This window comes from Podarcis tiliguerta (assembly GCF_965153285.1).
Source record: "Podarcis tiliguerta genome assembly, chromosome: 5".
Lineage (NCBI taxonomy): Eukaryota > Metazoa > Chordata > Lepidosauria > Squamata > Lacertidae > Podarcis > Podarcis tiliguerta.
The window spans coordinates 73,043,222-73,057,372 of NC_139538.1; the positions used below are offsets into that span (position 1 = coordinate 73,043,222).

The following is a 14,151-nucleotide window of genomic DNA, read 5'->3' on the forward strand; positions in this document are numbered from 1 at the left end:
CCTCTAATTGTTTCAAACATTATTTGCTCACCCTGAAAAGTGATTGCTTTCTAAATTTCCTGTTACCTACTGCCATCTGAATCAGATTTTCAGCATACTCTTTCTGTTTTATGTCTTCCTTGTCTGCATGCCTTGGTTTTTGTTATGTACTGAAGTTCTCACCCTGGGCCAGCAGGGGGATACTGTAGATAGTTATGCAAATGAAGGATCGAAAGTGACGTTCAGTGGTTGGATACAGTAGTTTGTATGCAAATGAAGGATCGAAAGTAACATTCAGTGATTGGATAGTTTTAGAAAGTTGCTACAGTTACGTTGTTCTGGAGCTCTATATAAGCAGGCTGACTGAGCTCCTCAGTTCAGTTCTGATCTGGCCTCTGAATAAAGAAGAGCTGTTTGAAGAATCGCTGTGTCGTCGGATATGTTCACCCACAAATTAACAGTGGCGACGAAGGTGGAATTGATGGACATCAGAGCACAGCCAGATGCAGCCACCCTCTGAACTGTGTGAAATCACTGAACAGAACCAATTCAGAGCTGACTGTTCTGGCTAGAGCACTGTGTTCCATCCATCACCCTTCATGCCGGCATCGGAATCATGGCTTCACTTGTGCCTCTACCGCCGTTTGCGCCAGCCTCTGAATCATGGGACTCCTACCTCGCTTGGTTCGACTGCTACCTCCAAGCCAAAGAGCTGACAGAAGTATCAAAGGAGTGGAAGCTGGGCCTATTCCTCAGCCTCTGTGGGCCTGAGGTGTTTGAGACGGCCTGAGCATTGGTTGCGCCTGAAGCAGTCCAGGCAACACCGTGGGACACAATTCAAGAGAAGCTCTGCAACCACTACTCGCCCAAGCAGTCCAAGATTGCTGCCCGCCATGCATTCTACCACCGGAACCAGTCAGAGGGGGAGTCAATTAACAACTACACTGCCGCCCTCCGACAGGCTGCAATACACTGTGAGTTCTGAGACTTAGACGATGCCCTGATGGATCGAATCGTCTGTGGGGTCCAGGACATCCGTCTGCAACGGCGTCTCCTCGCTAAGCCAGACCTCACACTGCAGAAAGCCATTGAGGAGGCTGTGGTCTCGGAAGGATTGAAAGTGATGTTCAGTGATTGGATAGGTTTAGAAAGTTGCTACAGTTACGTTGTTCTGGAGCTCTATATAAGCAGGCTGACTGAGCTCCTCCGTTCAGTTCTGATCTGGCCTCTGAATAAAGAAGAGCTGTTTGAAGAATCGCTGTGTCGTCGGATATGTTCACCCACAACTTGACAGTTTTGCTTCTCTCGGTTTTATATAAGCATGGCCATATAGTTTTCTGTCCCTGTACCCCACTTTCCACGTTGCTGTAAACACACACTTTAGAAATTATTCGCCCATTTCAGGGCATAAAATCACACAATCGTGATGCAATAACTGAGCGCCACAGGAGTTTCCGCAACTTTCTCAAGGTCCATTCCTTCTCTAGCAAGAATAGAAAACAAGCCTAAATATAAGGTTGTTGTTTAAAATGTATTTTAAGATGGAAGATGGAAGAAAAAAAGATTTTAGAAGACGTCATATGTTTGGCACCAAATTAAGAGAAAGTTAATCATACAACAGTTCCCGTGAAATCAATCGGGCAATTTAGTGATTTTAACTTAAATTAGAATGGATCGGGCCCTGTGTGCAAAGATAGGAGGCAGAAATTCTACTATTTTTGTTTATCTTACAACTTCTGCAAAATATATCTGTGTAGTGAACTGAAGAAGTGTGCATGCACACGAAAGCTCATACCAAGAACAAACTTAGTTACACACACACACACACACACATCTTCTGGCAGCACATAATGTTGAAAAAAAATCACATGAAATTCAGCTCTATGGGTTTTGCTATCAGTTTTCTGTCAATAGGACTATAACGGTGAGTTTACCTTAAGGCAGTATGGAGCCAGAGTCTTGCTCTTGACAAATGAGTATTAAGAGCTCAGAATGTCAGGTGATGTGCCCAAATGGGAGCCTATTGTTAATATAAGAAAACCAGATGAGAGAACAGGGTAGATAAGATACTCGCCAGATAAGGATGATGCAATCCAGATCACTATGTGAAAAGAAACAATAAAAACCTGCAGTTTGGGGTCTAGGGCTGAGAGAAGGAAAAGCATTTGGTTTCCTAGAAGGAAAGCATTTGGTTTCTTGGGACTAGACTTTTTAAACTTTTTTTTAACTCATTATGAATCATTTCCCATTTTTCCTTGCTTTCCTCCACCACATGACAGAAAGTTCCTTGCATAATTACCTGACTCTGACTTGTATATTTTTGCTAATTTACTTGGTGTCATATAAGTTTCCTTCAAAGCATGTTGTTGTTGTTTAGTCGTTCAGTCGTGTCCGACTCTTCGTGACCCCATGGACCAGAGCACGCCAGGCACTCCTGTCTTCCACTGCCACCCGCAGTTTGGTCAGATTCATGTTTGTAGCATAAACAAAAGCATAGCAAGCTGTAAATTTCAACCCTGTTTTCCACAGCTTTTCCCACAGGTCCATTTCTATACCCCACATCTCTTGCCTAACAAATTATTGCTGATTTCACCATTTCATCCTTTGTTTCCTATTCCAACAATAGTTTATACATCTTAGATATTAAATTATCATTATTTTTTAACAATTCCTTCGTGAAATGTGAATTTTGATCAACAAAACCGTATTTTTATCAGCTTAAATGTTTCAAACACATATGGGGTGCTGCAAAATGCGGGGTTTTCGCTACAAAATGGTTACAAAACTTTGGCAGCAGTTTCAAGCAGACTGGACAACGTTGGGTTTGGGGGAACCCCGTCGCCCCTGGGTTTGAGTGTGTATTGCTCCCTTTGTGGAGTGCTACAAAACATGGGGGGGGGGACCCTACAAATCACTACAAAATGATTACAAAACTTTGGCACGTTTCAAGGGGATCCCTGATTTTGGGGTTTGCAGGTAATAAACGCTCACTTCCTAGGTGAAACTTGCTTAAGGGGAGGGGCAAAGGCTTGGGGAAAATAGGTTATTATTCCCTTCCTGGTCTAATGTCCTATGAAAAAGCAAAGGGCTTGGGAGGAGGCAGAGTAATCCCATTCATGGGTGTAGGTAGGCAAAAGTGGGGTGGGTCATTACTTTAGGGCAGCCCTCTATTTAAAGGCGTCTTCTTTCTGAGGAGCTGCCAAGCTTGGTTTAAAGATAAAGGTGGACTTTGGGTCCCCACCAAGCATTGTTTGGACAGATTGAGAAGGAAGCACAAGGTGCTGCCTTCCTTACTAAGGTGAAATATATTTCTATTTAAATGATAGCGATTTATCTCTCTAAATTTGTGTCTGAAACTGAAAACTAACAGAAAAATTATAACGGTGTCCTTTTCGGGTGTGATGTATATAAGGCCACTATAAATTAGACAACTTTATGTTTTGCAGCTAACTGGGGGAATATCTCATCTCTCACAAAGCAAATGGTTATTGGATTGTATACCAACTTTTACTCACGAGCGGACCCATTGGAATTAATGGACTAGGTTAGCCATGGCCATTAATTTCAACGCATCTACTCTGTATCCCAGCTAACAGGTTGGCCGGCCATCATCTGTGTCATGTAGGCACGAGCTAGTTGAGATTCCTGCCTTTCAGGGGGTTGGGCTAGATGACCCTGGGGGTCCCTTTCAACTCTTATGATTCTGTGGACTTTTGGATCAAGCCACCGGACGAACGCTACGGCCGCCGGTTTGAATTTGGGCGGGAAAAGCCGTTGTCGCGGGGAAGGGGGGGCGGGGTTTCCACCTTCAGAACGTCGGGATTGGGCCGAAGCACGAGCGGCGCGCGCACTCCCTGCCCAGTAACTGTGCAGCGCGAGACAAGTGATAGAAGAATGGGCGGGGGGGGGGAGGAGGAAGGACGCAGGCCTACAAAGCGAAGCGGCGGCAACAACACGCGTGCGCACTGCCTGCCGCATTACGTCAGCGTCAGCTGTCAGCCGCCGCCGCCGCCTCAGCGGATGGGGCAGGAGGCCGGCTGCGAGTTCCGGGGCGTGTGCATGAAGGGAGGCGGGTTCCTCGGAGGACGCTGGCAGGCTGCGAGCGAGCGAGTGAGGGAGAGTGACCGAGGCTGCGACCGCTAATCCCCCTCTCCCAACACTGCCGGTACGCTGAGGGACGCCGGGCGAGGCCCACCCGCCACCTGCAAGGCGCTGCTCCTCCCTCCCCGCCTCGCCCTTGGGTGAGTGTCAGCCGCGGGTGTGTTGAGATGGAGAGTAAGGAGCCGGCTGAAAGGACCAGGGGGGGGGGATGAGAAGGAAGGGGCCGGGTCTCTGGTTGTTGCCCCCCTCCCCTTTCCAACATCTTCTCCCGCATTGTAAGGTTGGCGGGGCGGGGGGGGGGGGCAGCGAGGGGCCTCTCTGCTCGTGGGTTGAGTCAGCGGACAGCTGGTACCTTAGCCCCATCTCTCTCTCTCCCTCTTCCCCCGGGGGCGGGGGCTTCTGACCTCTCTTCTCTCTCGCCCCCCCCCCTCCATCTGCGAATCTCGTGGTTCTTCGGTGGGCGCGATTGGCTGCACGGCCGTGTGACGGACTGTGCTGGAGACGAAGATGCTGCATCACCGTCGTGACCACTAGCCTGCTCTCTCTCTCTCTCTCTCTCTCTCTCTCTCTCTCTCCCTCCCCCCCCCCCTAAAGAAAAACCAGGCTTAGGAGATGCTCGTGTCGTGTCTTGGAGAGAGAGCGGGGAGGGCGGACTTAACTGATGCGTCGGGGAGCAGATTTGCTAACCCTCCGGTTGATGGAGGGAGGGAGGGAGATGCCTGGGCTCAAATCTGCTGGGAGAAACGCCCTAGCTCTGCCCGGGAAGCCTTGTCCCTGAGCTTTTTGGGGGGCCCCTAGTTTATGTGGGGTGAGGGGAATTCAGTTTGTGCTTGCTCATGGTTGCCTACAGCATGTATTTCTGGATTCAGCCCAGGCCTTGAAAAGAGATGCTGGGGAGACCTGACAGGAGTCGAGCACTGGTCCTAACTGCAGGCCTTTCTCAATCCACCTTTGCTGGTGTGAGCCAGGAGGTGGCCTTGTGGCAGTGTTTCCTGCCTACTAGTGTTCCTGTAGGGGTGTCCTTTTTATGCTCGGGTGGGGGCATGTATATGTGTGTGTGGCCAGGTAACACTTCTTCCGGCTTTAAAGGCCGGATGACATCTCCATATTGCTTAAAAACAGACAAAGGCTGCTGCTTCTGTACCTGGGCTGGTGACTGAAGGAGTGCTACTGTGTTTATCCTTATTTCAAACATACAATGACTCATTATAAGCTTGTCCCGTCAGGGAAGGTAATATTGAGTGTCTTTCTTTGTTTTCTTATGTTTCAGACTTTGAAGCTCTCTGACCTTGGGCAAGTCATCACTTCTCAGCCCATTCTCTCCTACTGCTATTGTGAGGATAAAAGGCACAATGTTTGTAAAGCACTTTACAAATGGAAAATGATGTTGAACTAATAATTAACAGTATTTAAATTTTTTCCAAATAGTTCACCATTCAGTCCATTTGAGAGAATTTCTGAAACTTGAGGATAACAACATTCGTGGTTACTTTTTCACACACTCAAATTCTTGCCACAGTCTTCTTTTCAATGGTTTTGTATGACTAGCTCCTTTTTCCTTGTCCTTCTCTGCTGTCTTGTCCCTTCTGCTTCCTGACAGCTGGTATAAGGAGAGGGGTCAGACAGGCGTCAAACAATTCAATCTGTTTGGGAGAGACTGAGGCTGAATTCAGCTGACATGGCAATTCATGGGTTGTTTTTACATCTGAACCCATGTTTGCTAACTGACTTTGTGTTTTGGGATATAGGAACATTGTTTTAAACTGGTTTGCACTGGCAAGCTTGCCCCAGCTGTGGTTGCCATTAAGTATGAGTTCATAGTGCAACAGCCTCTTGAGACTGAGCAGCAGCCATAAATGTAGTTTGTTGATGATTTGTAGAGCTGGAAGTGAATTTTTGAAGATAAGTGCTAAACAGTAAATGAAAACAAATAAACAATTCTAAACCATGGTTTGCCAGTTTTACATTTGGAAGCACAAACTGGTGTGGGTTATTAATTATAAACAAAACTGTTATGTTTGGATGTATGATAGGGTTGTAGAAGGCGGTATGATTTTATCTCTATTGCCGGTCTTAAAAGGGGAGAAACCTCTCTTTGGTAATCTGGTGAGCAGTCTCTCAGGTTTCTCACAGTGGATTGACATTCAGCTGTAACCTCTAAGGGCTCATCCATACAAAAGCTTCCTGCACTCCCATTTGGCGCTAGTACACAGTTGGAGTTGATTTCAACTTACTGAAACTAGAGAGGGCAGATTTTGTCCATATATAGAGAGTGTCTCTCTGTGTGTAATTGGATCTCCTCATTTGTCTGATGTATGTATTTTAAAAATTATTGTTGGATAAGTAAATGATTAGAAATTGTACAGGACTAACAGCCTGGTCCTCTGCAGAGTTAAGTACACCAAAGCCTATTGAAATTGGTTGGATGGGTCGCTGACTCAGCATAGATTGGGTTATAGTTCTTTAAAGGGTTTCTGGTTCCTGAGATGAGAGTCTCCCTGGGTGTGGTCTGTGCAGCCAGGTTGGTATTTGAGCACTGTGTCACAAAGCAGTAATGATAATCATTGCACAACAGTTAAAAGCAATTACAAATACTAAATTTAATTTAATGTCATGTTCAGAAGGTAACAGCATAGATAGATTTCTACTACTCACAAACAGTAGTTTCCTTAAGTTACATTATTAATAATACTGAGCTGGATTCAGCTAACTCCTGATCTGTTAGCAGGTCAGTGCAATGACTCCCACTAACGTAGCAGGACGTTAGTGCTGCTTCCCCAATTTACACTGGAGGTCTGGGAAAGCCCCCAAAACAACATGCAGTGGGAGAAGAGGGGAAGTTGTTCAGTTGGGCAAATAGAAATACTTGTGCTGACAGAACAATCTCCTTAACATTGTGTTGAATTCCATCCACTTTGTCTTAGTGGCAAGAAGGGTAGTTTTTTTCATTGTTACCCATAAGAAATGCTGTTAATGTTGCTGAGTATAGGTTTTGAAGTAGTAGTCTTCAAAACAATGTTAATCTTTAATATTTCTAGGAAAGTTAAGAATTATTTTAGAAGTGTTCTGATCCCTGCCGAAATCATTATGTCTCTTAGCATAAGAGGGCATATCTCTTGTATTAGGGATATGGAAGTCTTTATTTGGTCCCTAGAAGTAAATGTTGTAGTTCAGATTGTTGTGCCTTTTCTTTAGAGGATCAAACAGAAGAAGTTGCAGATGGAATCTGGGCTGTCTGTTGGCCTCTTTGAAGGCTAGCATCATTACTATCTTTCTAATGATTTGCAGTGTCATCTGGTGCCTAGCAGTTCTTGGCAAGTTCCATCATGAGATGAGCATTCACATTTTTCAGGATGTAGTACATTAATAACATTTGTAATTCTAGGCTGTAAAATTGTAATAGCAATAGTAACAAAAAAATGAATGAAAGAAATGAAATTTAAAAAGAAAAAAGGGTTGTGTCACAAAGCAGCTTTTCTCAGCCTTGGCTCCCCAGATGTTGTTGGACCACTGGTCTTGCTAGCTGTGAATGATGGGAATTGTAGTCCAACAACATCTGGAGACCCAAGGTTGAGAAAGGTTGCTTTAAAGGCTGGTGCTAGGATTCAGTCTAGTACTTGGAATCTACTAAAAGAGAACATAATATGCAACCCAAACATTCATGAGGAACGCCATTCCCTTTCTCTCATCACCTTTTTTCAGGACAAGACAGCAACTGTTTGTTGTCTTTGAGCATTCCTTATGGTGTGGATGTTAGCTGTGCCAATGCATTATGTTCCCTATTGCCCACAATCCAGGTTTAGTTTCTTTGTGCTCAGTTTTGCTTCTGTGAATATGTTCAGGCAGCATGAGGAAAGCCATGCCTGTACAACTCTTGACAGGGTATTTTTGGGAGATGGGCAAAAGGTTCCTCACTATAAGTGTAAGGAATCTCTACAGATGGTGAGATCCTACTCTCCTTTGCTAGCTGGCCACAGTAGATATCCATATGGTTGAAATCTACTTAAGAAATGTATCAATATATATTTTATCTGAGTACCACTGGCAAAGGGTGCTATTGATCTGATATTGAAGAGAAAACGAATGCAAATCAAGAAATGCCAGGTGCTGTAAGAAATAATTTTGTCAATGGTAATGAGTTCTGCATTGCTTCAAATGATTCCTAATCGGGCAGGAATTAAGGCCCATGTGGTCCAAAGCAGTGTCAAATGTAGCACAAGACAGTCCTTGTAACCAGATCTTACAATATTGCCCAGGTGTGTCAATGAGCAACATAAATGAGAAGACGGAGACAATGTGTGATGATTTTAAAAGCTGTCCTATAACACCTTAAAAACTTTTTTTAAAAAACCCTGTTGACATAATACATTTGTAGCAAAAGTGAATGAGAAGTAACTGATTCTGTCTGGAAGCTTACCTGCTTGATGGTTAGTGACTGAGTGTCTCAATTTTCTGAACATAATATGATAAACCTGTTCAGTTCAGGGTTACATTAGGAAAAATGCTAATAAAAAACATTACAAACCATTGGGTGCTTGGGTGTTGTTCTGATGAACCCTTCATATATATTTAAGTGCTTATGTATCTCCCAAATTTGAAATATTAAAATACAAGACTGTCTTCAAAGGACATAGGAGAAACAATTCTGGGAAGAGGGTGTTTCAAGTCAGGGTGCTACCGTGAAAAATGCCCTGTTGTATGTCCTGAGCTATTATTTTTAGTGGGGGCCACAAGCAGAACCCCTTGCTTTTTGTTGATTGAGTTGTCTTGTATCAAGGAGGTGCTCCAGCAGATATTTAGACTCCAAGTCATTAAGGCCTAGCAGCCCACAGGCAGCTATTACAATGGTTTTAAGAGCATTGTTCTATGCTCCCATCTTACTTTCCCAGTTAATAACCAAGCAGCAGCATTCTACACTTGCTATAGCTTCTGGACCATTTTCATGGTCAACCCCACTTAGAGTTGCAGTAATCCAAATATGAGGTCACCAGAGTATATTGCACTCATGCCAAACCATCAGTTCAGGAACAGCTTTAGCTGGTGAGTGAGCCACATCTGGAAATAGGTACTCCAAGGCCCCCTGAGCCTCCATTGACAACATGGGGTTAAGGTGTGCCCCAAAGCTACATACATGCCACTACAGGAGGAGTACTACCTCATCCAGAACAAGCTGTTTCACCAATTCCTGGAATTGAGCTGCCTGGCCACACTACCACCATCTTATCAGCATTCAGTCTATAAACTTAGGCAAACAAACAATGTACAAAAGTTAAGGGCTACTCTGCTCTTGTGAATGCCAGTGAAAGTTGTAAAATCACTTTCTCACAGGCTTATTGGTAGTTCCTGTATAATGGCGGGGGACAACTCCCAATGTCTATAAACATAGAGCATGATCCAACTAAAGTTAAATGGATTTATGCCTGCTGCTGGAGGATTTCAGCAGTTGCCAGACTCTCCCATTTAAATTAATAGTATCTAAAGATGCTAAATATTGGCCAGATTGATTTATCCAAAATGTTTAGTAGACAGTTGGTTCAGTTGTATTCAATAAACCTAACCTATTGAATTTGGTCAGTGAAGGTCTGGTTAATTCATATTTTTTAATAATTCCAATCTTACACTGCTAGATTTAGTATAAATTTATAAAGATTCCCTGCCTGGTCAACTGTTGTTCTTAATCACAGATGTTGACTGTTTTTGTTGATGTTCATTGGAGATCACCAGGCAAGTGGATGTTTACATGTGTCAAATTATAAGTGCTAGGATTCAGTAGTCCATTAAAAAAAGTGTTCTGTCTCTGGGTTGCATTCTAGGAAAGACTAATTGGGTTTAGCTAATGCTGGAACACTTTGCCCCATCTCATAATTAAACTTACTGTGCAGGCGTCAGCAGCAAACAATATTGTAGTTATTGTACCTGACTTGATTACAGAATGCTGCAAATATTCTTTAGGTTTTTTGTGTGTTTCTCCTTAGCAAAGGATTGTGGAATAGCCAATAGACTTGTTTCCTATGTTCCATTGTAAAATGTGTATCAGTAACACACTGTAATATATTGATCTCAGAACTACACATGCCTCATAGCACAAAAATAATGATTCACAATCTATTCCCCCTCTATGTTCAAGTATGTTATCAGAGTGCTTTAACAATGGAAGCGCTACCACCCAAATAAGCACAAGAGAGAGTACATTAGTGAAGGATAGGGGTGTTAAAGCTTCACTTAATTATTGTTTGTTGCTTTGTATCAATCAAATTAAAAACAAACAGACATAAAACTTAGCCAGATTACATTTGTATGGGACCAACTTCCCAGGCAATCATAATAGTGATTTTTAATTTAGATGGTTAATTTTGGTCAACAGCGTGTTTGGAATTATTTACACACCTGGTGGCTAAGGGTGAGTAAACATTCCATTCTGATAAGTTTGAAAGATCTCCAAGTGCTGGCTCTGGTATGGTGACTGCATCTTTCCTTCCCAAACTATATTGAGGTGCACCCAGCATAGGTAACTGACTGTGGCAGGATGGAGAAAGAGTTACTGTCTTTCTGACTGGAAGAGGAGATGAATGAACCTTGGCTATATCAGTTTTTACAGTGTTAAATTGAAAATATGGCTTTTTCAAGTGACCTACATTTCTCATGAAGGAATGTAGGTCATAACTAGCTGGAAACTAGAGTACATACATTGGAGGCGATTGATTTGACTGTTCAGTTGTTACTGTAAGCTATCTGTAAACCATAGCCTTCTTTAATATTTAGATTTTTAACGTATAATGGAATGCATAAAGCAATGCATCAAGGTTATTGGATACCTATTATCTGCTTTGGTTATAAATGTTTTCCTGTGGCAGTTGATTTTTATACACTTGCTATAAGAGCTTATGATCAAAGCTGATAAGGATTTATAGAGCTTTGGGTGACCCATTTCTTGTTCAAAAATTATTTACTAATCTAAGTGAAATGAAGTCAAAGGTAGCAAGTTACCAGTATAAGGAGTTTCTACTTATTAGATATGAAGGATAGCATTTAGCTGTTTCAGATGCAAAAAATGCTGGTAGTGCCTCAAGCATGGAGCAGCCCAAGCTACTTGCTAGGGCAGTTTTATTTTATTATACTTGATGTATGTGTAGTTTTGGTACACCCAGCAGTAATTATGTTACCATTCATAGTAAGCCCTGAGCTCTTGTGTACACAAATAAAAAAGTGTAGAATTCAAAGTCCAAAAATGAAATTTTATGCATGCGTGTTAACAGGGTGGGTGCCACTACCGGTAAGGCCCTCCACAGTTTCAAGCCATTTTCAATATATGGAATTAATACTTTACAAGAATATTGGTAGATTAGATCAGTGTTGCCACCTCATACATCATGTTCTGGGCTTGTATTCACAGGAATGCCTTTATTCTCTTTGAAATGGAACAGCTGATCCTGCACAATGTTTGGCTTCCGTTTAATGAAAGTGTTTCTATCTTTCCGCCTGTGCTCTCAACAGCTTAGATATTGTGTGGATAAATTGTAACTGTTGCTGTGGAGTTCTTGGAAATACAAAATATAATCTTGAGATAACAGCTACATGCATCAGTGTGGACTCTTGAGCAGGTAGCAGTGCTTACTTGGTGACAACACTTGATATTAAAAGGTATTGAGGTGACATTTGGCAAGATTCCGTGGTCAATGATTTGTATTGGCAGCAGCCTACAGGATGGCTTCTGAAGAAGTTGGATATATGATGCATTTTGATGAAACCTCCCATGTTTACTTCAGATTTATCCTTTGCCAACTTTATTATAACCATGAACTAGTTCCTACATCTGTCTTCTCCCCTTTTTTAGCGTAACTGTGGTAAAATTGCATTTGGCAGTTTTACTTGGGTCTCTTTCTGAAATACTTGTTCCTGTGTAAGAAGATTCTATTCATTGTAAATGTATTTGAGTTGTTTCAGTAAACAGATAGTTGCTCCTTTAAGGATGTCAGATCAGATTTATATAATACACTGTGTATACACTCTATAATCAAGGTTGTGCAGTTAACATTTTCATCTTTTTCTCTTTCCTTTTCTTTCTAGAGTCAAGTAATGTTAAAGGACAATATCTCATGGAAGGACTATAGCTAATGGAAGAGAAAAGTCATATCAGGACATCATTGGTTTCCAGGTTACCAAAGTATGGAACAAAACCTGCTGGAAATATGCTACAGACCATCCCAAATGGGACAGCTGTTAATTTATCAGGGAATACTCGGAGCGTTGACAAAAGTTTTGGCAAGCACAATGGCACTATTCGTATGTCTTCCTTCTCTTTTAACTGGCGAAAATCAAATAAATACCAACTGGGTGATCAGGTCAGCAGTGAATCTGACTCTAGTCATAATTCCAATGAAAGGCTGACAGATTCTGAAAAGTGCCCTCAGTCTGAAGGAGCAGTTGGTAAAGAAGTGCTCAGGGTGGGTTCAAGCAACACCTTGTCAAAACTAGCTAAGCAAAACAGCATGTTTGTGTCACCTACCGAAGAATTAAACCAAAAGGCTTTGCCTGGGCTGTCTAGTTCTGCTAAGTACAGTAAAAGTTCCTTGTTAGGCAGAACTTCATATTCTGGACTTCATGCTCCAAAATCACACTTGAATGGAATTTGTGGGAACCGTTCAACTATAGGCTTGCAGAGGAATAGAGGTAATTCTACTGCCACCAGGAGCAGCTCAGGGGAGAGTCTGGCAAAATTGACTGACAATGATAAATCTTGTGAAAAAATGGTTAGGTCACAAAGCTTTTCACATTCCATTCAAAGCTCTATCTTGCCCCCTGCAACCCTAACTAGGTCACACTCTTTTAACAGAGCTGTGGATCTTACAAGGCCTTATCAAAACCAACACTTAACTATTAGAGCATCTCAGAGGTCAAATCTATTGTCAAGAAGTGCACGGCAGTTGGATATGCCCAATGGCAATGAACCATTAAGATATGGGTTTTCTAGATCATATGCTGCTTTAGCTCCCCCTGGTTTGAAAAAACAACCACTATCCAATGGCTCTGGGGATGCACCTTCTCTCAGATTTAGAACAGCCCGTCCATCTTTATTGAAGCCTAGCAACCAACATTTGGGGAGAAAGATCCCTGTGGATGGCAGCACAAGTAAAGATACCGAAAACTGCACAGAGGAGGACTTGATCTCAACAAATATCAACGGAGGAGTTGATGCAAAAGGAATGCAAAACAGTGAAAGAACTGAAGATGGAGAAACTGTACATAATAATGTAGATAAAATTATTAGCATGGATGGTGATGTTGATGAAATATCTATATCTTCCTTGTCCTCTTCTGAGAAAAATGATCTGAGTGAAGACTTTAGTGATGACTTCATAGATCTAGAAGATCCCAACCGACCAATAACAATTCAAGAAGAAGTGGTTTCTGTTCAAGAGCTGGAGCATGGCAATGGAATACCTCTAGATCAGATTTTGTCTCTTAAGAAAAGTGAAAGATCCAACTGTAATTCTGATGAATGGCTGAATATACGTGTGTCTGGTAAATATGTTATGTTTTTTCTTTGAAAATGGGAACCTAAGCTCTTACAGTATTGCTGCTACTATTTTGTCACCTAATAGTGTGCATTAAATTTTTTGGTTAGATTATAAATAACAAATATGTGAAGAAGTCTACCAATAGGTTTTATTGATTGTTCAAAATTTTATTAGTTTTTCTATGTATGTTTAGTTTTAGAGGAAACAACAAGTTATTTATTGGACTTGGGTGCTCTGGAGGAAGTTTTACCCAGTGTGTTTTGTCCACAAACACATTATTAACTAGTTCTATATACAGTGACACTAAGAAACTTGGCTCTATTACAAAACTATTTTTAATTGTCTTAATAGTACCACCAAGCAGCTAATTTGTACGTCTCCTCAAACAAGGTAACTATGAAGCTGTTCTACCATTGATTTCTGTTCATCTTCCTGGATTCTTAGTGCCATCATGCTAGTGGACAGTGTGCAGATGCAAATTCTGTGTTAAAATAATGTGCTTGATCTAGCCAAATTTGAGCATAGTTTAAGTCCTTTAATTTGATGGAAGAGT

General features: G+C 42.1%; 1 protein-coding gene across 8 annotated transcripts in view; it reads left to right on the plus strand.

Annotated features, from left to right (window-relative positions):
* Positions 1-3,937: 3,937 nt before the first annotated feature.
* Positions 3,938-14,151, plus strand: part of CCSER2 (coiled-coil serine rich protein 2) — a 51,090-nt gene continuing 40,876 nt past the window's right edge. For 2 of the 8 annotated variants that reach the window (XM_083439946.1, XM_083439944.1), the window contains exons 1-2: positions 3,938-4,220; positions 12,148-13,602. In XM_083439946.1, the coding sequence (XP_083296072.1) occupies positions 12,195-13,602 (1,408 nt within the window). In that variant the 5' untranslated portion in view covers positions 3,938-4,220; positions 12,148-12,194. Of the gene's footprint in view, positions 4,221-5,350; positions 5,428-11,574; positions 11,682-12,147; positions 13,603-14,151 lie in introns of all 8 variants that reach the window. The other 6 variants (XM_083439942.1, XM_083439941.1, XM_083439940.1 and 3 more) reach the window with 6 other exon arrangements.